Source organism: Engraulis encrasicolus, chromosome 12, assembly GCF_034702125.1.
Source record: "Engraulis encrasicolus isolate BLACKSEA-1 chromosome 12, IST_EnEncr_1.0, whole genome shotgun sequence".
Lineage (NCBI taxonomy): Eukaryota > Metazoa > Chordata > Actinopteri > Clupeiformes > Engraulidae > Engraulis > Engraulis encrasicolus.
In genome coordinates, this window is record NC_085868.1 from 50829262 (window position 1) to 50856761 (window position 27500).

General features: G+C 47.9%; 1 protein-coding gene across 1 annotated transcript in view; it reads right to left on the reverse strand.

Moving 5' to 3' along the window:
• erbin (erbb2 interacting protein) overlaps positions 1 to 27500 on the reverse strand; it is a 162772-nt gene that overhangs the window by 77650 nt on the left and 57622 nt on the right. The window contains exons 3-5 of the mRNA XM_063212417.1: positions 21827 to 22112; positions 15249 to 15366; positions 2478 to 2556 (exon numbers count right to left, since the gene is read on the reverse strand). Coding sequence (XP_063068487.1) covers positions 2478 to 2556; positions 15249 to 15366; positions 21827 to 22012 — 383 coding nt within the window. The 5' untranslated portion in view covers positions 22013 to 22112. The remainder of the gene's footprint in view (positions 1 to 2477; positions 2557 to 15248; positions 15367 to 21826; positions 22113 to 27500) is intronic.

The following is a 27500-nucleotide window of genomic DNA, read 5'->3' on the forward strand; positions in this document are numbered from 1 at the left end:
AGAGAAAGAGAGAGAGCGCGCACGAGAGAGCGAGAGCAAGAGCAAGAGAGCGAGAGCGAGAGCGTGAGCGTGAGCGTGCGTGCGCGCGAGAGAGAGAGAGCGAGAGCGAGAGCAAGAGCGAGAGAGCGAGAGAGAGCAAGAGAGAGAGAGAGACAACATGGGCGCAACAAGATGGTGAGTGAAGGAGAGGAAAGTCAAAAGAGAGTGAGAAGCGGCGAGGCACGGCAGGGAGGGGAGGGGTGAGGAAGGGTTCCGGTAGGAGACGGGCCAGGAGGAGAGCAGTGAAGCCGTGGTCTGCTGTGAATGTATAATTCATCCAGGTCATTATCTGGGCTCTAAATATAACCCTCTCCTCAGCACACCACCACCGCTGCACTCCACTCCACTCCACAGGGGGAAAGTCCAGCACTGAGGCAGCAGGAAAACACTGGAGGCTGGAGGCAGGCACTAGAGACACATGACTGAGGCTCTCTCTCTCTGTGTGTGTGTGTGTGTGTGTGTGTGTGTGTGTGTGTGTGTGTGTGTGTGTGTGTGTGTGTGTGTGTGTGTGTGTGTGTGTGAGAGAGAGAGAAAGCGTGAGAGAGAGAGAGAGAGAGAAAGAGAGAGCAAGAGAGAGAGAGAGAGCGAGAGCGCGCGAGCATGCGTGTGTGTTTACATACATGTGCAATTGTGCTTGACTGTTTATCTGTGAATCAAACACCCATGTTAAGTTCCGAGATGGAGATATGGCAAGATGAAGAGATAGATGGAGAGATCGCAAGAGAGAGGAAGAGGAGAACATATGAAGGAATGAGATGGCAAATTGGGATCTAGCTAGGCAAGTGGCTGCCTTGCCCTTTTCCTCTCCTTTCCCCTCCCCTCCCCTCCCCTCCCCTCCCCTCCTCTCCTCTCCCCTCCCCTCACCTCCCCTCCCCTCCGCTCCGCTCCTCTCCTCTCCTCTCCTCTCCTCTCCTCTCCTCTCCTCTCCTCTCAGGCCTGTCTGGCCTGTGCGTCACAACAGCTTCAGTAAATTACACGACCAACAAGAGGTGCAATAAAAGCAGGACTTGAGGGAGCTACATTTCCTGACCTTAGCAGCAACGTTGTCAAGCCGCCCGCAGTGCCAGGGTGGAGGACACGTACGTCACCATCACATCAGACTTTTATGAAGGAGCTATATAAAGTCATTGGACAGTCACGGGTAAACCCAAAGGTTGCCAGTTCGACTCCTGACCCGCCAGGTTGGTGGGGGGAGTAATTAAACAGTGCTCTCCCCCATCCTCCGACATGACTAGGGTACTCTGAGCATGATACCAACTGCCGCACTACTCCCTTGAGGTGCTGTTCGGGGCTGCTCCCCTTGCACAGGTGAGGCATAAATCTAATTTGGTTGTGTGCAGAGAGTACTGTGTGCTGTGGAGTGCTGAGTCACACAGACAATGGGAGTTTCCCTGGTGGGCTTCCATATAAAACAGGACTAACTAGGAGATGGGGTTGAGGCGCCAAGACTTTACAGTAAATTACACGACCAATGAGTAGGCGCAATAAAAACAGGACTTGAGGGAGCGTGCTACATTTCCTGACCTTAGCAGCAACGCCGTCAAGCAGCCTGCAGTGGCGGGATGGGGGACACTTACGTCACCATCACGTCAAGACTTTTACATTACATTACACTTAGCTGACACTTTTATTCAAGGAGACTTATTTCGGGGTATTGGTTCCAGTTCCTGGAGCAATGTCGGGTTATCTCAGCTGCCTTGCTCAAGGTCACTTCTAGCCTGGAGACGCCATCCTACGTACTTCCACCCAAAGATTTTGGCTCCGTACACAGTCTGGGCCAACCTTCCTAGCTCGGTTCGCTCACGGTCCTGCCAATCAGCAAAAAGTTGAGAGTGGTGACTCAGAACTCACCTTTGGAGTCCGTTACTTATTGGTAAAGGTAACACTATTCACACGTTTGTCTTGTTATTTGTATGCTTTGGCAACACATTGGAAACGGAGCTTGTTCCAGACTGTTTGATGGAGTCAACAGTTGGCTTTCGCAAAGGCTAGGGCACTTCAGCCATGGATGGATCACACGTTTAGGGTGATGTAAGGGTGGGATTTGAACCTGCAACCCTCTGATCTTAAGACCATTTCCCTAACCACTAGGCCACGGCTGCCATTCTTAAGGAGAAATGTAAATGGAACTTACTATGGCCAACACCTTACAGTTTGGTTGGGGCATAAATCTAATTTTGCTGCGTGCACTGTGTAGTGTGTAGTGCTGAGCCACAAAGACAATGGGAGTTTCCTTGGTGAGCTTTCACATAACATCCAAACGGTAGGGCACTCGTCTGCTACGCGGCTGACCCGGGATCGATGCCAGACCCTCCCCGTCTCTCTCTCTCTCCCAACTCCCTTCCTGTCTCCCCTCCACTATCCTATCTCGTAAAAACTAATAAAGGCTTGAAATCCCCCCCCAAATAAAATAAAAATAAAATAAAAATATAACTTACTTGGAGATGGGGTTGACGCTGGCCTCCACTATGGCCAACACCTTACAGTTCTTGATGTTTTCTGGGAATTCCTGGATGCCTGCGGAAATGAGGAAAAGAAGACAGAGACAAGATGCATTGAGAGTAAATAGAATGGAGGCCAAAATTCTATTTCATTGTTGAAGCCAAGTTGGAGCCAAGGTTGGACCCAAAAAGACCAAAAAATGGCCAAATCCCATTCATTCCTATGAGAGACATAAAACCCTGTATCTCCCTTAAATGCCACTCCAGGGGGATAATTTTTCGCTCAACTAGTAGGTCCCCTTGCTCTCCAACTTACCAGGGTGGTGATTTTTTTGTGGTGATGTTTTGTTTTAGAGAGATATTAAAAGTTAAATTGACCAATGAGCATCAGAACATGGTTTGATTGACCGTTAGAAGTCTTGTTGTTGTCCAATCAGCACCTGCGTTTGGCGTTGCTAAGGTGGAATGTAAGTTGGAATGTTCCCAAATCTGGCTTCAAAGCGTTGAATGGCAAATAGCGTTGATTTGGCGTCCATTCTATTTACTGTCATATGTTAAAGGTCAACGCCTCTAAGCCAAACATTTGACGTACAAAAATAAAAGAACATAGAAAATGTGCACAATGTGGTCACACAGAGGGTGTATGGATAGATATGGAGAGAAGGAATGGAACACAACAGAGTGTGTACATGTGTGTGAGTGTGTGTGTGTGTGTGTGTGTGTGTGTGTGGTGCATGAGCGAACAAGCGAGAGGGGGAGAGAGAGAGAGAAATGGAGAGAGAAGGGGAGAGAGGAAGAGCATATGTGTGAGTGTGAGCGAGAGAAAGAGAGAGACAGAGGCCGCCAGAGAGACAGAGAGAGAGAGAGACAGAGACGGAGAGAGAGCCAGAGACAGAGAGGGACAGAGAGAGAGAGAGAGGGGGAAAAAAGACAGAAGAGGCCATAGTGCCTTAAAAGGCATGTATGACATGACAGGGGAGACCACACAACACCACAAGACAGATGCAGAAATGACTTGCCCACTTCCTTCCCTTCCACCCATAAGACATAGGTGCCAAAGAATACACACGCACACACAAGCACAGAGACACACACACACACGCACGCTATCAGACACACACACACTATCAGACACACACACACACTTGAGCAAACACACACACGAGCGTGCAGACACACGCGCACGTGCACATTGACACACACACACGTGGGCTCAGACACAAACATGCATAGTCGCACACATACACAGTCGCACACACACGAATCTGCTGCCTCAGCATATCCTCCTCATAGCGGTGTTTCCCATGCTACAGTATGCTACTGAGGAGGCTGTGGCTGCCCACCAGCAGCTCATGCTACAGTATGCTACTGAGGAGGCTGTGGCTGCCCACCAGCAGCTCATGCTACAGTATGCTACTGAGGAGGCTGTGGCTGCCCACCAGCAGCTCATGTGCCCCACCAACAGGGTTGCCAGGTGAGACTGATGACTTCCAGCCCGAAAAATGCTCAAAACCCACCTGGAATTACTAAATCCCGCCCAATTTGAACTAATTTCTATTGATTTCTTTGACCATAAATTGGCAGAAAAACCTGCCCAAATGCCTTTTTGGCCCGCAGACGGCCGTCCTAAGCAGCCCAATTGGGCAGGAAACTGCCTCAATCTGTCAACACTGCCCACCAAAGGCTAAATATGGAACACGAAAAAAAAGAAATATGCATATTTCCGCCATACCAATGCACACAGACGTTTCAGTCAGTCTCTTCTGCTTGCAAAGCTTTTTCCACACTGCAGTTAATAAAATGTACTATAGGTTGAAGTTGGGCTACCTCTGGAGCTGATGAAATGTACTGTAACATGAACATTTCATTTGCAAAATGACAAAAAGAGGTCACCTATGATCGACCCCATCTGTTCTTCAAAAATGGTTATGTAATGTACACAGATGCACACATGTGCACACACGCGCGCAAACACGCGCACACACATATATGCATGCATGCACACGCACAGATACATGCAAGCGTGCCGCACACACATACAGACACATGCACGGGTTTTTTTCTCTCTCAGTAGGGGGTGGGTGAAGTTTGAGGCCAAGGCCAAAGCCACATGGTAAAGTTCACAAACTTCACAGAGGCTGCCGGTCTTGCGTACGTACACAGCAATCGACCGACCGGCCAACCTGCCAACCCCTCACTGAGAAGGAGAGGAGAGAAGAGGAGAGGTGAATAGAGCAGAAGAGAGGAGAGGTGAAAAGATTAAAGGAGAGGAGAGGAGAGGAGAGGAGAGGAGAGGAGAGGAGAGGAGAGGAGCAAAGAGGAGAGGAGAGGAGAGGAGCAAAGAGGAGAGGAGAGGACGTAGCACCCAGTGTCCTCTCTCTCGTCTCGTCTCCTTGCCCTTCAAAGCTTGTGTTCTTCAAAGAGCCTGATCGTCATGGCCGCCTCCCACAGACTAACAGGAACAAACACAGGATGTCCTCCTTCTCACCTGCACTCTATTCTCTCACACTACACACAGCAGGGAAACAGGGCCACTGCACTACACTACAGTACACTACACTACACTCCGCAGCCAGGAGCGGACCAGGGCCCTGCACACTGGAGGAACTCAACTACAACTACACCACACCCTACACTACACTACACTACACTACACTACACTACACTACACTACACTACACTACACTACACTACACTACACTACACTACACTACACTACACTACACTACACTACACTACACTACACACTCAGCGGGGGACACTGGAGGAACTCTACACTACACTACACTACACTACACTACACTACACTACACTACACTACACTACACTACACTACACTACACTACATTACACACTCAGCGGGGGACACTGGAGGAACACTACACTACACTACACTACACTACACTACACTACACACTCAGCGGGGACACTGGAGCAACTTCACTACACTACACACTACTCTGCACTACTCTGCACTGCACTACACTGCTATACTCTACACTCAGCAGGGCACACTGGGGGAACTCTACACTACAGCTTCACTGCTCTAGGCCCACTGCTCTACTCTATACTACTCTGCACTACACTACACTTCACTGCACTACACTACATTACACTTCACTACACTACGACTACACTTCACTGCACTACACTACACACCGCACCGCCCAGTCAGCAGTGGAGCAACTTAACTACTCTACACTACAATACACATGGTGTTATTCATTTTATTTACACCATAAGTACATGAAAGTGTTTAGATGGACACTGAAAAAGAACTGCTTTTGCCAGATGTTTTATTTTCCAAAGGGTTATTTATTTACAGTACAAATACATGAAAGTGTTAAGATGGGACATGAAAATGGAGGGAAATCTTGACATTACTGTTATGTTATTTTGTAACTATAAACAACGTGTCAACAAGTGTTACTAACGTGGCCAGTCTTTCAAGAGCTGGTGGGTGGTGGTGAGTCACTCCCATCTGCGTTTTTGCTTGATGTTTTATTTTCCAAAAGAGACATTAGCTGACCACACTAAAGATAATGCAGCTTAAGAGCTATGTCATAAAAGCCCAAAATTCATGAGCTATTACTTTTACTCTTGGCTTTATGTCTTTCTATTAAGCTTGCACATATTTACAACCCCGGCGTTGCGTCTCTGCTGTACTCTGCGCTGAGTAAATGGCCTCTTTTCTCTACCTCTGGTCCTGCCAGGCCTGGACTGGTAATATAGCATACAGGGCATTTTCCCCGTGAGTAGACAATCCTCAGGTTGCAGATGCTCAGGGGTGATGGTGAAAAAAAATCCTGAGCCTGAACTTTTTTCCCCTGCTCTAATGATGACGACAAGATACTGCATAGTGACGTAACGTAGGCCTATTTTGACACATTATTCAAACATTTAATAGGCTGTGTATGACCATTATTCAAGCCTGATAGTAGAAGAAAACCCTGAACCTGTAACACTTTCTGAGATAAGAATAACCTAATGGCTAATTATTATCTATGTTTTTATTTTTGCAAACTCTGTCAAGCCTGAAATCAGGCATGGAGCCTGAATACTATCGCCCCTGGATGCTGTTATTTTGTTATTGAGGTCGACCAACCATTTAGATAGAGCAGCACATTGGTCCATCTTTAATGTAGACAGTGGACTGAGCCAACCATAAGATTGTAGAAAAACAGGTGGGTCTGTGAGGGGCTTGTGTTGGTCTAAAATGCCCGGGACGTTTCTTGGTCCCAGCCCAGCCCTCCAGCCCTGCCCCGTACAGCTCATGGCTCCAGTGCCAAGTGTCTGATCTCAAGGCTGGCTGTGTATGCCGCCAGGGTTCCCAAACTTGACCATGGCAAGGCCCCCCATATGCTGGTAGATTCCAGCCAAGGCCCCCCCTTATATGGGTTGTGTGGCACGCACAGCCTAGGTTAGTAGGTGCCCCTCTGGGATATATAAAATAATTAGATTATCATTACTCCATTATTTTAGATTATTATGATGCAGTTTCTAACTATTGGGAATATTATTAATCTCATTTTTGGTTTATGGTTGTTGTACATTAGATATTTAATTTACTGAGGTATTTATTTTGTTTAGCTACGCTTTTCCTGCCAACTTGCTGCGGCCCCCCTAGCACTCCCTAACGGCCCCCCAGGGGTGCCCGGCCCCCACTTTGAAAAACCACTGCGTTAGGGGACACTGGCCAGGTAGGCAGGGCATATACAGGGCTCTATTAAACCCAGGGAGCCCCGCCAAGCCAAGCCTGTTGTTAAGGCAGGATCCGATTCCCCTCCACCCTCCACTGGCCTCGACTGATCCCAAAGAACTGACTTGTATTACGGAGCAGCTGCGGAGAGGAGAGGAGAGGAGAGGAGAGGAGAGGAGAGGAGAGGAGAGGAGAGGAGAGGAGAGGAGAGAGCACTTTCTTGTGGGCACTGGTTGTCGTTCAGAGAGACGGGCTGTCAGTACAAAACAACTTCAGGCTGGCACTTAAAGAGATGATGCACACCGGTGGTAACAATGGGAGGGGAAGAGAGTGATCGAGAGAGTGAAAGAGAGAAAGACCGTGATAGAGAGAGTGGTAGCAAAAAGAGAGATGAGGTGGAGAGAGAGAGAGAGAGAGAGAGTGAAAGAGAGAGACGGGTAGCAAACGAGAGAGGGAGCGCGAGGGAGCACGAGATAGAGAGAATAAGAGAGAGAGTAAGAGAGAGCCAGAGAGAGTCAGAGAGAGCGAGTGAGTCCTCATTAATGTTGCAGGAGTGAAAGAGAGGAAAAAGGTAACGCTGGAAAAGTCCCCAGCATGCGCCAGCACACACCTGGCCCAGGTGAGGGAGGGGGAGGGGAAACCCGATCAGACCTGCAGGACCTCACAGCAGAACATAATCTCACTCAGAACACCCCCCCCATAGACACACACACAGAAAACACACACACACACACACACACACACACACACACACACACACACACGGAAAACAAACACACACGGAAAACACACACGCAGACACGCACAGACACACACACACAAACAAAAGGCTGTTGCAATACTGCTTCTTATGTAAGGGCTGAGCTTTGCTGAAAGTAAAGGTGCGGTTTTAGTTTGACAAACACAAACCAACGCACGCACCTCGAATCTCCTATCTGACCAGCATTTATGAGCACCTGTGCAATTCCCTACAGAAATGATGACAAACCAGACAAAGACAGACACACAGGACCAATGCCATACACACTAGACATTATGACCAACCTTGACAAACTGGACACACAAAAATACACACACACCTGTCCAATTCCCTATAGGTATGAGGATGAATCATGACAAACCAGACGCCCAGTGCACACGTGCACACATAAATAGGACAAACTGGACACACAAATACACTCACACACACACCTGTCCAATTCCCTATAGGTATGATGACACATTTTTGTGCAAATGTGGGTGATGTGAAATAGAGGCAGTGGGTGACTCAGTGGTGTTTGTTTGTATATGAACACAAAATATGAGTGGGTCATGTGACATATATGAGTGTGTCATGTATAATATGAGTGGGTCATGTGACATATATGAGTGTGTCATGTATAATATGAGTGGGTCATGTGACATATATGAGTGTGTCATGTGACATATATGAGTGTGTCATGTATAATATGAGTGGGTCATGTTCATATATGAGTGCGTCATGTGACATATGAGTGGGTCATGTTCATATAGTGATGCAGGCGCCCTTGCTCACTCACACAACCACTAAACCACCCACACAACCACCTCTGGGACAGAGTAGAGCAGTCAACCAATCATAGAGCACATTCCACATCATGTGCTCCTCAGCAAATCTGGATCAACAACACTTCAGTACAAACACAAAAGGTGAGGCGAGGTGCCAAGCAGGAAGTGGACTCACTACCCAAATCACACCTGTGGAGACACCACAGTGGAGAAGGAGACCGACACAGACACACGCACGCACGCACACACGCACGCACGCACGCACGCACGCACACTCACACGCACACACGCACGCACGCACGCACACACGCACGCACGCACACACGCACGCACGCACGCACGCACGCACACTCACACGCACACACGCACACACACACACACACAAATGTAGAGATGCTGCACACATACACAGACAGACAGAGACAGAGACAGAGACAGAGACAGAGACAGAGACAGAGACAGAGACAGAGACAGAGACAGACACAGACACGCAGTAAGGAAAATGAAATGGGGCGTGATGAGTGCAGGGAGAGTGAAAAGGCTGGCTGCCTGCTGGCTTCTGCAATCTCTGCTTGTCTGGAAGTCAGCCAGCTAAAGCTAAAACAGCAAATGAACACAGCTGAAAAATGAGGAACAGCAGCAGCATCCACACAGCAGCAGTAGACTGCACACTAGGGGCTAGTGGAGGCAGCGTCATCATAAAATATTGATAATCATCATCATAGTCAGGAGGAGAAAGAGGAGGAGGAGGAGGATGATGAGGATTATGATGATGTTGTGTTGGCTGTGGTGAATTAGAGACCGACCGATCGATCGGCCGGCCGATTTAATCGGCCGATTTTTGCTATTTTTTAATTAATCGGCATCGGCCGATTTTCTCATTTGGTTGCGCCGATTTTAAGGTCGAGGTCACGTGCTTAAAATTAATGAAAAACGAACGAAATAACAGTCGAGTGGCTCCCCCAGCTGTGATCCTGTCCCCTAGTTCACTTCAGGGAGCCGTTCAAAAGAACCGGCTCGTTCGTGAACGTCACACCTCTCTGTCAGGCACACCTCTCTATCAGGCACATCAGCGGGCAGCTACTCGGAGCCCCAATGCTGGTGGTAACCAGTGTGAAGTTTAGCTCTAAAAATACAATAGTAAGTTAAAATCTAAGCGAAATGTCAACAAAAAAGGATGCATTTCTGACATGTGATTGACTTTCACCCCATGTCTATTTGTTTTCAACGGCAACGGAGTTGAAATCAAAGTTGCTAGTGGTGTGTGACCACGATGCCTTTTACTGAAGGACTATCCCTGAAATTGAGACGCATGGATTTAATCTTAAATCGCCATTGCAACTTTCTGGAGTTGTTGGGAGTCTTTTGAAAATATACTTGAATCTGTGATTATGTCAAACCCAATATTGTAGATGAACTAGTTTGCAAAATGTGTTGTGCATGGGAACCCAGATCTGTTCACGCCGAGTTCAGGATGACAGGCTGGGAACTAAAGCATGATGCTAAGATATTTTTCAAGTTTCAGTCGGGGCCGAGGTAGTTTGGGTACTATTTTATCACCTTGTTAATAAAACAAAATGTAATCGGCGCTTTGGTAGTAATCGTATTATGTCATTCATTGTTATGTTATCGCCGTCCGTCACCAAATAACAGGAGCCAGTTACGGCAACAGCTGCTTATAAACACTCCAAACTGAATAGCGGTTAGCGTTAGCGATTGCTTAGCACTTTTATTTGTGTCTTTAACCCACAGTTGAAATAGTATCATGCTGTACTGTAAGCACATTTCGCAAAAGTGACATTATTTTTTGATAGCTTTGTGAATCCATCCTGTAAAATTGCCTCTTTAAAGGCTGTAGCAAGTTAGCTAAACATGCTAGGTTACGACAGAACTTGCTCATTTAAACTGAGGGAGGCACTGAGAGGAGAGCTGCCTTTGTTTACATCGCTGCCTGCGTGCATGTGAGATAGAGGCACTTGATCTGATTGGATCAGCACGAGTTTCACATTGACCCATGAAGTGCCGGGGAACTTGCCTGGTTAACACCAGACCTAATCACAAGATCGAAACGATTGTGTAGAACTAAAGGCAGTATGGGAGTTCCCAGGCTACCGGGGAACAGCAAGTAGTGGTGGCTATAATAAGAATTAAATACAAATTAAACAGCTTATAAACATGCATTGATTGATTGTAGGCAACAATAAAATAACAAGATAATAATAAATAACAATTAATAATAAGCTTAATTATTAACCATGTACATGTGGATAATTCATACACTGACACAATAATATTTATGCAATTTGTGTTACCTTTTCTTACATTGCCTCTTGAAAATATTGGAAATAAATCATGGGCCACCAGACAGCTTTTGCCTCCCTTGTGTATTTGTTACATTGAACCGGTCATCACACAATAGGCTGTCACCGCTAATGTGCGGCCCGGCCCCTTGTTTATTTTCCTGTATTCTGCCCTCACTACATACATAATACATAATATTTCTACTAGGCCTATCTATATGAATATTAAGTGTGTAAATAGAACATGTTACTTTTAATTAATAAAATACATATGTTATGGATAAATAAATGAAAAAGAATATTGTTTATATACCGGTATATTTTTAGCATGCCAATTAAGGATAATATGATAGCATATCGGCCCCAAAAATCGGCCCAAAAAAATCGGCTGGTCACATCGGCCATCGGCTGACTCTGACCTCTAAATATCGGCATCGGCCATAGAAAAACCCATATCGGTCGGTCTCTGCGGTGAATGTTGATGGAAAAGACAAGCTGGATTGCACACAGTCTGCAGTGTCATCATAAAATATTGACAATAAGTAGACGATGATGAGGATGATGAGGAGGACGATGAAGACATCGATGATGATGATGATGATGATGATGATGGGGTGGGTGGGGGTGTGAATGCAGATGTAAAGACAAGCAGAATTGCAAACAGTCTGCAGTGTCGTCATAAAATTTTGATAATAACGATGATGATGATTGAGACCATGATGATAATGATTATTGGGGGGGTTGGTTGGGGGTGAATGCAGACAAGCAGGATTGCAAACAGTCTGCAGTGTCATCATAAAATATTAATAATAATAACGGTGATGATTATGAGAATGATGGTGGTGTTGGAGGTGAAGGCTGATGTACGTACAGACAAGCAGGATTGCAAACAGTCTGCAGTGTCATCATAAAATATTAATAATAAGGCGGTCGCTGTGGCGCAGCACGCTAAGCCCCCCACATTGGGGCTTGCATGCCCACGGGGACCCGGGTTCGAGTCCGGCCTGGGTCATTTCCCGATCCCACCCCATCTCTCTGTCCCACTCAATGTTCCCTCTAATTTTTTCGGTGCTTGAGCAAATGCACTATATCACTGAGCAGAGCCAATAACCTCGGTGAGCGGGACACCCCCCCCCCCCCCCCCCTTCATTTTAGGGGTAACATTGATGCTTCATAATATGTTGATTATATTGTCATTCACTATAGTGAATATTACAAAATCAGTTAAGTAATGTTTCCAAATCTTGATTATTACTTAATCATCAACCCACCAACATCAATATATTGTAGGCTAGGACTACATTTGTAAGATGTTGGAAAGAAAGTATCTTTACAGCAGCCCAATAGCCCAGAATGTTGAATTTATGTTTAAAAGGATGAATCATTTAATTTGGATTTAAATGTTTTATAAGAGGCCAGGCCTATGTAACAAATTTAAAAGACTAAAATATTGAGCTTAAATTAGGCCTAGGCCTACATGAAGTACATGAAGATCGCCGCCCGGATCAAGCACAAGGCATTGACCCTTGCCTACAAAACCATCACAGGAACGGCCCCAGCTTATCTGAAGGACCTACTAACGCCTTATGTTACTGGAAGAGAACTGCGCTCATCCAGCACAAGCCGTCTGGCTCTGCCATCCAGTCGTTCTAGGTACTCCCAGTCAAGATTGTTCTCCGTTGTGGTACCCAAGTGGTGGAACAGTCTCCCAGAGGCAGCAAGACTGAGCACATCTCTGGCAGCTTTCAAGAAACAACTAAAGACATTCCTCTTTCGAGAGAATCTACTAGACTAATGCTTGAACTGGCCTTGCCCCAGGGCAGACTCCTGACATGATGTTTAGTTTAGTTTAGTTTGTGAGTGTGTGTTTGTGTGTGTGTACTCGTTATTTACTCTTTATATTTAAAAAAAAACAACAAAAAAACCAACTAACCCCTCTTTGCAACTGCACTTGTTGTTCTGTATATCTCCTGTGCACTTTGTATTTGCTTGTGATGTTGGCTTGATTATGTCCTCTTTTGAAAGTCGCTTTGGTTATAAAGCGTCTGCCAAATGCAATGTAATGTAATGTAATGTAATGTAATGTAATGTAATGTAAAAGTATGCACTGTCACTTTAAGAGCTCGTGGAAACTTCAGATCTTGGGAAGCAAACATTTTTCTTACCGGACAGTCTGACTGACCTTCTGGCTAACTGGCTTTTATGGACCTTCTTATCAGTAGGCTAGTAGTTCGTTTAGGCATATTAGTTCATATGTTTTCAGGACATTTCCACTGCGTGGACAAATGCTTTCATCAACACCATTGTGACGAATTTAAACCAACTCTTTGGCAGAAAGCAGCACGCACTTCCAATGATGCCAATAGCGCGAGAGATGTTGCCACTCGCAAAGCTATGACAGGCATCCATTAAAATCGGTCCAGATGCTCGACACCGTTATCAACATTCATATCAGATTCACGATCGAGCTCTAGGAGAGCTAGAACTTGTCTTATATCCATTATACAGAGATAGATTTAGGCTTTTTGTGCAGGTTACTTAACACAACCGAACGCCGTAGATTAGGCTGCCAGTGACAGCTGTTACAACGTTGTCTGGTCACTGTTTTGAAGATCAGCATTCGAAGTGCGGCGTATCCGCGCTCTGTCTGATCACTATTCAAAAAGCAGCTGGAGGCGCAATGCGCAATTGTAAGCAGAAGTCCGCGTCTAGTGTGATCGCTTAAACTGCTATAAGATAGCCTAGATGTTTCATATCTAAAGAATATGTTTTATTTCGAGTGGATGTTATAAATCTAAAATGACTGGAAATTTCGGACAACAATCAACTGCCTCTCCACACAAATTTGCCGCCTTGTTTTACCTGCGCTGCATGGATTTGCTCTGCGCTGAGAACGTGAGAGCAGTGCGCAATTGCGCAGTCACGCAGCTTAGAGGGAACATTGGTCCCACTCGCTTCCTGTCATCATCTTGTACTGTCCTATCAAATAAAGGCATAAAAGCCCCTAACAATATATTAATATATAAAAAAAAAAATATATATATATATATAATATATATATATATATATATTAATAACAATAACGATGATGATTATGAGAATGATGGTGGTGTTGGAGGTGAATGCTGACGTACGTACTGGCAAGCAGGATTGCACACAGTCTGCAGAGTCATTATAAAATGATACAATTATAAAGAGAAATGGATAATTATGAGAACGCTGATGGCAAACGCTGATGCAACACAGAGAGAAACGGGATGAGAGGAGGAAGAGGAGTGCACACCGAGCCTGCTGCAGTGTCAAGGTGGGCAATGGATAATCATGATGATGAGGAAGAGAAGGAGGATGAGGAAGATGATGAAGAAAGGTGAAATGATGACACAGCAGATGAGATGAAGAGAAGAGATGGAGAAAGAAGAGGGCTTGGCTTAGGGCTGATGCTGATGCTGCTGATGGAGCTGATGCTGCTGCTGCTGCTGCTGCTGATGCTGATGCTGCTGCTGATGGAGCTAGACGGTGATGAAGGAGACAAGGAAGAGATGAGGAAGAGGAGGGCTTGGCATGGGCTTGAGGATGATGATGACGAAGATCAGAACGATGATGAGTTAAATGATGACACAGCAGACAGGGAAGAGATGGAGAAGAGGTCTTGCTTGAAAGTGATGATGACGATGATGACAACGAGAAAGAGTATGACACTATTGATGAGGAAGGTGGAGCTAAAATGGTGAAGAAGCAGACAGGGAAGAGATGGGAGGAAGAGGAGGTCTCGGAATGGAGATGATGATGATGGCTAGATGGGTGATGGTGGATGGATAATCGGTGATGGTGATTAGGAAGCAGAAAGGAAGGGAAGGAGAGGAGACGGAAGAGGAGAGCTTGACTTGGAGGAGGAGGTGATGATGATGATGATGATGATGATGATGATGATGATGATAAGAACAGAAATGGAGGAGGAAGAGGACTGCTTGGCCTGATGATAATGAAGATGATGATGGTTAGATGATGAGAACAGAAATGGAGGAGGAAGAGGACAGCTTGGCCTGATGATGATGAAGATGATGGTTAGGAAGAGGAAAGTAGAGCTTGGCAGTGAGATGGAGAGAGGAAGGATGAGGAAGAGTACTTTTTGGTGGTGGAGATGGAGAGAGGAAAGGAGAGGAGGATGAGGAAGAGGAGGAAGAGGAGGAAGAAGAGGAAGAGTACTTCTTGGTGGTGGCTACTGTACTGTGCTGTACTTACTGTTCTTGCTGACGTCCAGCTCTCTGAGGTTGGTGAGGTTGGCTATCGCCGCCGGCAACACCGTCAGGTCGTTATCGGGCATGCTCAGACGATACAGCAGCTGGCAGTTGAAAAGTTGCTGTTGGAGAGGGAGAGGGAGAGGGAGAGGGAGAGAGAGGGGGAGAGAGAGAGAGAGAGAGAGGGAGAGAGAGAGAGAGAGAGAGAGAGAGAGAGAGAGAGAAAAGAGGTAAGGTAAATACTCATTTTTATTGTATGAACATGTGAGCACACAAGACGCAGCAGCACACAGTAGCTATTCAGTGGATGGGTGGCATTAAGCACTGACCACCTGTGAGGAGGGGTCAGTATGTGTGTGTACTGGTGTGTGTGTTGGTGTGTGTGTGTGTGTGTTGGTGTGTATGGTAAATTGTGTTAACAGCTCGGTGGGGTCTCGTTTGCAGCTGATGAGCTGAGATAATCGAGTTTCTCCACCACGACTGACAGTAACCACCCCATCAGCCCCCACCAACCAGCTCCACCACTCCGTCAGCCCCCACCAACCAGCTCCACCACTCCGTCAGCCCCCACCAACCAGCTCCACCACTCCGTCAGCCCCCACCAACCAGCTCCACCACCCCGTCAGCCCCCACCAACCAGCTCCACCACTCCGTCAGCCCCCACCAACCAGCTCCACCACTCCGTCAGCCCCCACCAACCAGCTCCACCACTCCGTCAGCCCCCACCAACCTCCTCCCTCACTCCCCTATATCCCTTACTCACTCACTCCCCACCACCTCCCTCCTTCTCTATCCCCATCAGCCCCCACCAACCACCTCACTCCTTCACTCTGGCACCATTCTGGTCGGCCTAAAAAGAGTATCACTCCCTCACTCCCTCCTTCAGCCACCAACCCTCTCTCTCTCTCTCTCTCCCTCTCCCTCTCCCTCTCCCTCTCCCTCTCTCTCTCTCTCTCCTCTCTCTCTCTCTCTCTCTCTCTCTCTCTCTCTCTCCTCTCTCTCTCTCCCCCTCTCTCTCTCTCTCTCTCTCTCTCTCTCTTCCTCTCTCCTCTCCCTCTCCCTCTCTCCCCCCCTCTCCTCTCCTCCCTCTCCCTCCCTCTCCCTCTCTCTCGCTCTCTCGCTCTCTCGCTCTCTCTCTCGCTCTCTCTCTCGCTCTCTCTCTCTCTCTCTCTCTCACCCCCTTCCTCGATCTCTTCTTCCCTCCACTATCCTCCCCTGGGATGCTTCCAATGCTGATTAGAGATGAAGTGCAAGGAGAGGAGGAGTATGGAAGTAGCAGAGGAGTAGAGAGAGATATAAGGAGAGGAGGAAGAGGTGGTAGAGGAGGAGTAGAGAGAGATATAAGGAGAGGAGGAAGAGGTGGTAGAGGAGGAGTAGAGAGAGATATAAGGAGAGGAGGAAGAGGTGGTAGAGGAGGAGTAGAGAGAGATATAAGGAGAGGAGGAAGAGGTGGTAGAGGAGGAGTAGAGAGAGATATAAGGAGAGGAGGAAGAGGTGGTAGAGGAGGAGTAGAGAGAGATATAAGGAGAGGAGGAAGAGGTGGTAGAGGAGGAGTAGAGAGAGGTGAGGAGAGGAGGAGGAGGTGGTAGAGGAGGAGTAGAGAGAGGTGAGGAGAGGAGGAGGAGGTGGTAGAGGAGGAGTAGAGAGAGGTGAGGAGAGGAGGAGGAGGTGGTAGAGGAGGAGTAGAGAGAGATATAAGGAGAGGAGGAAGAGGTGGTAGAGGAGGAGTAGAGAGAGGTGAGGAGAGGAGGAGGAGGTGGTAGAGGAGGAGTAGAGAGAGGTGAGGAGAGGAGGAGGAGGTGGTAGAGGAGGATGTGTAGGGAGGAGAGGAGAGGAGGAGGAGGTGGTAGAGGAGGAGTAGAGAGAGGTGAGGAGAGGAGGAGGAGGTGGTAGAGGAGGAGTAGAGAGAGGTGAGGAGAGGAGGAGAGGGGGTAGAGGAGGATGTGTAGGGAGGAGAGGAGAGGAGGAGGAGGTGGTAGAGGAGGAGGAGTAGAGAGAGGTGAGGAGAGGAGGAGGAGGTGGTAGAGGAGGAGTAGAGAGAGGTGAGGAGAGGAGGAGGAGGTGGTAGAGGAGGAGTAGAGAGAGGTGAGGAGAGGAGGAGGAGGTGGTAGAGGAGGATGTGTAGGGAGGAGAGGAGAGGAGGAGGAGGTGGTAGAGGAGGAGTAGAGAGAGGTGAGGAGAGGAGGAGGAGGTGGTAGAGGAGGATGTGTAGGGAGGAGAGGAGAGGAGGAGGAGGTGGTAGAGGAGGAGTAGAGAGAGGTGAGGAGAGGAGGAGGAGGTGGTAGAGGAGGAGTAGAGAGAGGTGAGGAGAGGAGGAGAGGGGGTAGAGGAGGATGTGTAGGGAGGAGAGGAGAGGAGGAGGAGGTGGTAGAGGAGGAGTAGAGAGAGGTGAGGAGAGGAGGAGGAGGTGGTAGAGGAGGAGTAGAGAGAGGTGAGGAGAGGAGGAGGAGGTGGTAGAGGAGGAGTAGAGAGAGGTGAGGAGAGGAGGAGGAGGTGGTAGAGGAGGATGTGTAGGGAGGAGAGGAGAGGAGGAGGAGGTGGTAGAGGAGGAGTAGAGAGAGGTGAGGAGAGGAGGAGGAGGTGGTAGAGGAGGAGTAGAGAGAGGTGAGGAGAGGAGGAGGAGGTGGTAGAGGAGGATGTGTAGGGAGGAGAGGGGGTAGAGGAGAAGTAGGGAAGGTAAAGGGGGGAAGGAGTAGGAGGAGGAAAGAGAAAGAGGAAGAGAAGGTAGAGTAGAGAAAAAAAGAAGAGGAGGAGGAAAAGGAGTAGAGAGAGCAGGTGGAGGAGGAGGAAGATGAGGAGTATGAGGTAGAAGAGTAGAAGAGAGGGAAGGAGGTTGTAGAGGAGGAGGAGAGGAAGGTAGAGGGCGAAGGAGTAGGAGTAGGAAGGAGGAAGAGGGGGAGAAGGTAGAGAAGAGGAAAAAAGAAGAGGAGGAGGAAGAGGAGTAGAGAGAGCAGGTGGAGGAGGAGGAAGAGTACAAGGTAGAAGATGAGTAGAGAGGGAAGGAGGTTGCAGAGGAGGAGGAGAGGAAGAGGAGTAGAGAGAGAAGTAGTGAGAGAGAAGGAATAGGGAGAGTAAAGCAAGAGAAGGAGGAAGATGAGAACAGAGAAGAGGAGGAGGTAGGGAAGGAGGTATGGCATGGATGGGGAGTAGTTGAAGGAGGAGTAGAGAGAGGTAGAGTGACAAGGAGGAGTGACAAGGAGGAGGAGGAGGAGGAGGAGGAGGAGGAGGAGAGGAGAAGGATAAACAGCAAGGACGGGAGGAGTAGAATGACAGGAGCTGCATTAAGAGGGGAGGGGAGGAGAAGCGGAGGAGATAGAGGAGTAGGAACAACATGGAGTGGAGGAGGTAGAGGAGAGGAGAAGAGGAGAAGAGAATGTGGAAGGACAGGAGCTGCATTAAGAGGGGAGGGGAGGAGAAGCGGAGGAGATAGAGGAGTAGGAACAGCATTAAGAGGAGAGGAGAAGAGGAGGAGGTAGAGGAGTAGGAGCTGCATTAAGAGTGGAAGGAGAGGAGAAGCGGAGAAGCGGAGAAGAGAATGTGGAAGGACAGGAGCTGCATTAAGAGGGGAGGGGAGGAGGAGATGAGGAGGTAGAGGAGTAGGAGCTGCATTAAGAGTGGAAGGAGAGGAGAAGCGGAGAAGCGGAGAAGAGAATGTGGAAGGACAGGAGCTGCATTAAAGTGCATCACACTAATGTCCCCGAGGAACATGCAGCCTTGGATACAAGACACTGCACCAACCGAAAAACAAAAACATATTAAATAAATATTAAACTGCCCTGAGGGTGTGTCTGTGTGTGTCTGTGTGTGTCTGTGTTTGTGTGTGTGTGTGTGTGTCTCTCTCTCGCTCTGTGAGCGTGTGTGTGTGTGTGTGTGTGTGTGTGTGTGTGTGTGTGTGTGTGTGTGTGTGTGTGCGTGCGTGCGTGTGTGCGTGTGTGTGTGTTTACACCACACAGCTGCTACAGGGTTTTTTCAGCACCTTCTGATGTTTGCAAACACCTTGGTGGTGTTTAGGATAGAGTGTCAGTGCCAAGTCTGTTGCTGTGACGTGTGCGTCTGTATACGTGAGTGTATGCGACTGTGTATGCATACGCGTGTGTGCGCGTGAGTGTATGTGTGTGAGTGTGTGTGTGTGTGTGTGCGCGTGAGTGTATGTGTGTGAGTGTGTGTGTGTGTGTGTGTGTCGCCTGAGTGTCAGGTTGTCACGTAGCTGCTGCTGTTATGGTTGATGTTGATGTTGTTGCTGAGCTCAGTTCTCTGAGGTGCGTTAGGAGAGGACGACGTGTACAGAAGTGTGTGTGTGTGTGTGTGTGTGTGTGTGTGTGTGTGTGTGTGTGTGTGTGTGTGTGTGTGTGTGTGTGTGTCTGTGGGTGCGCGTGTGCGTGCGCGTAAGTGTGTGCGTGTGTTTGTTGTTGATGTTGCTGTTGCTGTACTCAGTTCTCTGAGGTGGTTGAGAACAGGGGGCAGTGGGGTTGTGTGTGTGTGTGTGTGCGTGTGCGTGTGCGTGTGCGTGTGCGTGTGCGCGCGTGTGAGTGACATCATGAAAAGGGCTCTTGCACGAGAGAGGGCAACAACAACTTGTCAGCTGGGAGTGCGTGAGTGAGAGTGCTGGAGAGAGAGCAAGAGAGATTGAGAGTGAGTGCGTGTGTGTCTGTGTGTGTGTGTGTGTGTGTGTGTGTGTGTGTGTGTGTGTGTGTGTGTGTGTGTGTGTGTGTGTGTGTGTGTGTGTGTGTGTGTGTGTGTATGTATGTGTGTGTGTGTGTGCGCGTGTGTGTGTGTGTGTGTGTGTGTGTGTGTGTGTGTGCGTGTGTGCGTTTGTTTGTGCTTGATGGGGCAACAAGGAACATCATGAAAAACAGAGAGGGCAAAAACAACTTGTCAGCTAGGAGTGAGTGAGTGAGGTAGAGTGTGTGTGCAGAGTGTGTGTACATGTGTAATGTAAGTGTGTGGTGTGTGTGGTGTGTTTGTGTGTGATGGGGGCTTGACGAGAAACCCTCTCTGCATTAAAAACAGAGAAAGGGCAAGATCACGTCAGCTGTTCAACATTCATTCACAGTGAGTCTGTGGAAGCTAACACTATTTCAGTTGTGTTGTGTGTCAGGTCCAGGGTGTAAGTGTGTGTGTGAGAGTGTGTGTGTGTGTGTGTGAGAGAGTGTGTGTGAGAGTGTGTGTGTGAGAGAGTGTGTGTGAGAGAGTGTGTGTGTGTGAGAGTGTGTGTGTGTGCGTGTGTGTGTGTGTGTAGGGTCCGGTATGTGTGTGTTGGGTCCGGTATGTGTGTGTGTGTTGGCTCCGCTGTGTGTGTGTGTGTGTGTGTGTGTGTGTGTGTTCACTGTACACTGCTCGCTAGCCTGTGCCAAGCTAAAGACTTGTGCCTCACCACTTCAGATTAGATTGTCCAGGAGGAAAAACACCCGGCTGACGAATGTGCGATTCGCAACGTGGAGGTTCACATTCGCAACACTGGCTCCAGGGGCTCGCAGCAGCAGCCAGCAAGATTAGAAAATCAAAATGTGTTGCAATGTACTTACACAAGACTAAACACGCTCTGCAATTAATCAATGGTCCTGTTTTTAATGTGTTTGGGTTGCGCATAATATTGAAAGCCTGAAGTAGGGCATAGTGTATCCACTTGGCAAACGGGGAAGCGAGCAAGAGTGTACAATGAGGCAAAGGTCACGTAGTTCAGTTGTGTGTGTGTGTGTATATTATTATTGGCGGTAGAATTGCTAAACATTACTAAATCAGCAACGCTATTACTCAATGTGTGTGTGTGTGTGCGCGCACGCGCAAGATTTAGATGATGTAAATACTGTGTAGTCTGGCTGCTTAGTGGAAGTGTGTATATTATAGTGAGCGGTAGTTTATCACTAAATGTCCCTATGTCACATGAACACGGTCGCGTATGTGGCATGTGTGTGAGCAGAACTGATACGCTCTCTCAAATGACGCAGTGACTTGTGCCAGTGCACTGACGTCTGATGTGAAACTGGCCTGAGACTAGGGCTGCACAGTTATGGAAAAAATCATAATCGCGATTATTTGGGTCAAAATCACAGTCACGATTATTGGAACGAGCACAATAAAATGAATTGTAATAATTGTGTGAAGACAATAGCATGAAACTTAGGTGGACAGATTTCTGGCCAGAAACACCAGCCTTCAGGCTTCAAGGATGCAGGTCACTATTGCCACGATTAAATCCCGATTGAAATCACAATTTCGATATCACGATTATAGATTATTTTCGATTAATTGTGCAGCCCTACCTGAGACACGACATGAAATCACTGCCTGTTTAGCATGTTTGGGTCCTCAGTGTGGTTGAGTTGTGGAAGGGAAGGGTAGTGTGGTGCTGTGTAACAGTATAGGAGGAGGTCTGCATTATGTAAGGTAATTTAAGACCAGACATGCAGACATGCACCACACACGTGTGTGTGCGTGTGTGTGTGTGTGTGTCTATGTACATGTATGTGAGTGCCTGTGTATTGCGCGTGTGTGTGTGTGCGGCGTGTGTTTACGTGTGTGTGTGTGTGTGTGTGTGTGTGTGTGTGTGTGTGTGTGTGTGTGTGTGTGTACTGTATCTACCTTAGGTAACTCTTCTATCTGGTTGGCGTCCAGGTAGAGCTCCTCGAGTGTCTTCTCGAAGCTGAAGATCTCCTTGGGCACGTGCTCCAGGCTGCAGTGCGAGTAGTCCAGCGAGGTCACCGCCTCCTCCTCGCCACGCAAGCACCGGCACGGCACCAGCCGCACCAGCAGGCTACGCTTGCTCATCGCGGAGGAGGAGGTGGAGGAGGAGGAGGAGAGGAGGAGAGGGAGGAGGAGGGGAGAGAGGGGTAAGGGGAGAGAAGATCAAGGCCTACCACCAGCACTCCTGTAGGGAGAGAGAGAGAGAGAGAGGGGAGAGAAAATGCAATGATGAGTTCAAACGGTTCAATAACATGGCACACAGGTATAGGTTAAGTACCGGTAGTACCGAATTTGTGCACACACACAACGTTAATGTTTTTGAGGATGCCTGTGAGGACAAAGTTTACGTCTGTGGGGGAAATTAAGCAATTCCAAGTCACTTGTGAAGAGGGCTAAAACGTGAGAAAGTAGATTTTCCACTTCTAAAAACAAGGTGTACATAACCACCCTCCTTTATTTGAAAGAATGAAGAAGAATGAAATAACAACAAAAACAAAAATCATCACTCTCCCGCCAAAAAGAAACCGGACAGAATAGCCGACACTGGAGCACGGATGGTAAACGAAGAGGGCTGGACAGCAGCACACACAGCTCTTGGTTTACGAGCGAGATGACCTGAGACTCGATCTGAGAGGAGCCAAAAGGTCACCTAAACTTTGACTGGGCCCGGACACTAAGCCACTTCCACTACAGCAACCCTGAGGCCGGCAGGTCAGACGGTCAGCCACGCTCAGGCCAACACCATGCCACACGTACCTAAAGGGCTAAGCCAGGGATCACCTTCGAGATTGACCGCTGTAACACCAAACAGCTGGTGTTAAAATTCACTAAAATTAGTTTTGCAAGTAAAAGTATTCAGTATTACTTTTTTAACAGTATTTTAGTCTTCCTTTTCAGATAATTTGTGACAGAACATGATGTTTAAAGATTGAAATTACTTCCCTAAAATCACCTCTGAGGGTGTCAGGTCAGACGGTCAGCCAAGCTCAGGCCAACGGCACACTAAGCTAAAGGGCACAGCGATGACCTTTGACTGACTCCAACCGCAGAGAGTCATGGCTATGTTGGTGGGTCAGTTCGTCAGTTCATCGGTTGGGTGAGAAACCAGTTTACTCTTTGGAGGGTTTGAGAGTTTTTTTGTCTTCAATAATCTACTAATTCAACGCAATGTTTGCTGCTTTAAAGGTGCACTGTGTAGGATAACCAAGTATGACCAAAGCATTAACAGTTTTGCAACTACATGAAAATTCAAAATGGTGGACATGGAGAAGTTCCACCTTTTCATGTATGAAAAGTGCAATTTTCCAGAAAGGGGCCCGCTCTCTGTTAAGGACAACTAAGTTGAAAACAACCTAGTTCCAAAACAGGACACATTTGGACCATAAGGCTTTGTCACAACAACATAAAAGTGGTGCAATGACGATACATGTTGTTACTGAACTTTGCCTTTGTAAGGTAACATTGCTGCTCCAAGAGTGTGAATGGCACGTCTGCCACCCTCCAGAAATTGTTTACGCAAGGTTGCCAAATCAGGAGAGAAATCTGTAGTTTTATGTATGAAAACAAGACTGCAAATCATTCCAGCCTTATGGCACACGTTCCAAAAGCCCGTAGATCATACATACAATATAATCCTGCAAGATGTATCCCACCTTGCGTGAGAGCACTGTTGTTTTGCACAGCCCATATGCTTTCTGAATTATCGTCGCCCCAGTTGTACATGTTGGGATTGCAAACAAACGCCACGATGCCAGGTCAGGCTGTGGTGAATTATTTACGACAACCATAACTTATAATTATGCCTCCGACAACCACATGAATCACAACACGGTTTATGGCCGAGTCTGTAGAACAAGCGAGGAATTTGGATTTGGTGCAGGTGCATTGGATATAAAACGACATGAGCTTAGATGGAGACCTGCAGGGAGGGCCATGGAAGGGGCTGAGTTACTTCTACCTTAAAAGGGAAAAAAACCCTTAACGCTGTTGCTTTAATACGACACTAAAATGGTAACCTGTGCAGGTGTATTAAGAGAAAAAACGACATCGATAGAGGCCTGTATTGTGGACCGAGAGAGGGGCAACTCCAGATTAAATGAAAGGAAAAGAACTTAGCTGTTGCTTTAATACGACACTAAAATGGTAACCTGTGCAACCTGAGCCAATAAACGGTGGTTGCATAACAGACTAATTTGCGCCAGAGGAGAGGGATGAGGAGAGAGGGATGAGGAGAGGAGAGGAGAGGAGAGGAGAGGAGAGGAGACGAGGAGAAGAGGGATGAGGAGAGGAGAGGAGAGGAGAGGAGAGAGATGATAAAGGAGTCGGCTGTTACGGCATCGGAGCATTCCCCTGTTGCCATAACAGGAGGGTCTCCGGGCTGATATTTACCTTCATAATAACCACCAAGTCCCCCCTCCAATAACTCAAACCCCAATGGCCATTTACCATCCACACACACTTACCATCAACACACACACCTACCATCCATCTACACACACACACACACACATACACAAACACACACACACCACAAAAACAATGACGTAAAGACAGTGGAAAAGCCTGCGTATCAGTGATTGCTATTCAGTGGGCCCATACTCCAGCCCAGTGCTCCAGCCCCCACACTCCCACTCTCCTCTCCTCCTACTCTCCTGCTTTCACTCTCCTCCTCCGCTCCTCCCCTCCTTTGCTGCTGAAAATGACCCTTTCATTGCAGATGTGAGATGAGTATCAGCTCAACAGCCACCATCATTATGGCCTTCCAACGCGCACGCGCACGCGCACACGCACACGCACACACACACACACACACACACACACACACACACACACACACACACACACACACACACACACACACACACACACACACAAAGCACAGAACACACACACACACGCACACACACACACTCGGCCAAACAAAAGCGGCCCTGAGAGAGAGAACAACCTCCACCTCCTACGCACTTCAGCCTGGTGTCGTGTCATTGGTGTTCACGGCTGGCCGAGAGGGCTCTTGGGTCCCCGTATAGCTGCATGCTGCCGCTACCCTCCTCTCCAACCTCTTCTACAGCTGAGGAGGGCTATCGAGAGGGGCTGCTTTGTTGAGATGAGCTACGACGTGTATGTACTTCAGTGGCGCACACGACTGGGTCCCCGTATAGCTGCATGCTGCCTCTACCCTCCTCCCTAGCCTCTTCTACCGGCAACATGGGCTGTCGAGATGAGCTACTACATGTACGCACTTCCGCCTGGTGTCATTGGCATACACGACCGGGTCCCGTATAGCACGCTGCCTCTACCCTCCTCTCTAACCTCTTCTACTGGTGAGGGGAGCTGTCGAGAGGGGCTGCTTTGTCGAGATGAAGTATTATATATACGCACTTCCGCACTTCATTGGCGTACACGGCCGGGTCCCCGTATAGCACGCTGCCTCTACCCTCTACAGTTGAGGGGGGCTGTCGAGATGGGCTGCCTCCACCCTCCTCTCAAGCCTCTTCGATGAGGGCTGTTGCTCTTTGTCGAGATGAGCTTCTACATGTACGCCAATGACGCCAGGCGGACTGGGTCCCCGTATAGCACGCTGCCTCTACCCTCCTCTATAGCCTCTTCGATGAGGGCTGTTGCGATGGGCAGCTTTGTCGAGATGAGCTCCCATGATGCACTTCAACCTGGTGTCATTGGCGTACACGACCGGGTCCTCATATAGTGCGCTGCCTCTACCCTCCTCTCTAACCTCTTCTGCAGCTGATGAGGGCTGTCGAGATGGGCAACTATGTATACGCACTTCCGCCTGGTGTCATCGGCGTACGCGGCCGGGTCCCCGTATAGCACGCTGCCTCTTCTCCATCCTCTTCTATTAGCGAGGAAGGCTGTCGAGAATGGGCTGCTTTGTCGAGATGAGCTCCCATTAGGGGTGGGCGATATGGCAAAAATGTTGTATCACGATTTTTTAACATGAAATCACGATTTCGATTTTTTATCACAATCTTCCATCCAAAAAATAAAAACAACAAAAAACAACTTTCATATACTTGCAATTTGTAATTTGCAGTCAATAAAATGTTAACACACTGACGATACTCTCATAAAGTGTACAATTGGAATACAATAATGTAAAGAATAAAGTTAAGACAACAACACAAGTGAGAAAACGTCACTCTGATACTGATAATAAACATCCTCACTGCAAGACGATCTATACGATTTCTCCACTTTGGCAGATTCGAGACGATATTTTACTCAATATCGCGATTCACAATATAATATCGTCATATCGCCCACCCCTAGCTCCCATTCATCATGCACTTCAACCTGGTGTCATTGACGTACACGACCGGGTCCTCATATAGCGCGCTGCCTCTACCCTCCTCTCTACCCTCCTCTCTCGATGAGGGCTGTTGCAACGGGCAGCTTTATCGAGATGAGCTCCCATCATGCACTTCAGCCTGGAGCCATTGTGTGAGCTTGGGTCTCCAGATAGCATGCTGCTGTACCCAGATAAGGGCTGCAGTTCCGGTGGACTACTCCATCTAGATGAGCTACCTTGTTCAGACGTCACTTCTGAAGGGTGTTGGCTAGAAACGTTGCGTAAAAATAATAAAGAAAGTGGGAGCAGAAAAACCCTGGTTGAAGCAGACTAGTTTTGATCTTTTTTACAAGAGATGAGCTGCCAAAAGTCTCAAACTCAACCCATAAACATGCAGGGGGAGCAACTGTTGCAATGGCGAGTTGCAATGGCTTAGCTGGTAGCTCATCTCAATGGTCAGGCAACTCATAACGACAAGACGTTGGTTCTAATCATGTACGCCACCGCATACAACGATGAGAGGCCGTAGCCATAATCATTCTCATCATCATCCTCATCATTCTCATCATCCTCCTCCTCATTCTCCATCATCATCCTCTTCATTAATATTACAGCCATATGGGGGTCCTCAACTGTAACGAATTTCAAAAGCTTAGTTGGTAATTTATCGACAGGCAGGTAGCTCATCTCGACAAGATGCAGGCTCTAATCACGTATTCCACCGCGCGCATCGATGAGAGGCCGTAGCCATCATCATTCTCATCATCATCCTCATCATTAATATTACAGCCATCAACTGTAACGAATTGCAATGGCTTAGTTGGTATTTCATCGACAGGCAGGTAGGTCATCTCGACAAGACGCTGATTCTAATCACGTACACCACCGCATGCATTGATGAGAGGCCGTCGCCATGGCACTGCCATCATCATAACCATCATCATCATTCTCATCATCATCCTCATCGGTAATATTACAGCCATACGGTGGTCATCAACTGTAACGAATTGCAAAGGCTTAGATGGTATTTTATCTCGGCAGGCAGATAGGTAATCTCGACAAGACACCGGTTCTAATCATGTACGCCATCGCATGCATTGATGAGAGGCCGTCGCCATGGCACTGCCATCATCATCATCATCATCATTGTTGTAGCCGTGCGGAGGCCATCAACAGCCATAAAGGACGCAGGGCCGCCGCTTCATGTGACTGATGAACAAATTGATTTTTTCCACAGTTACCAATCCTCTTGGCGGTGCCTTCACA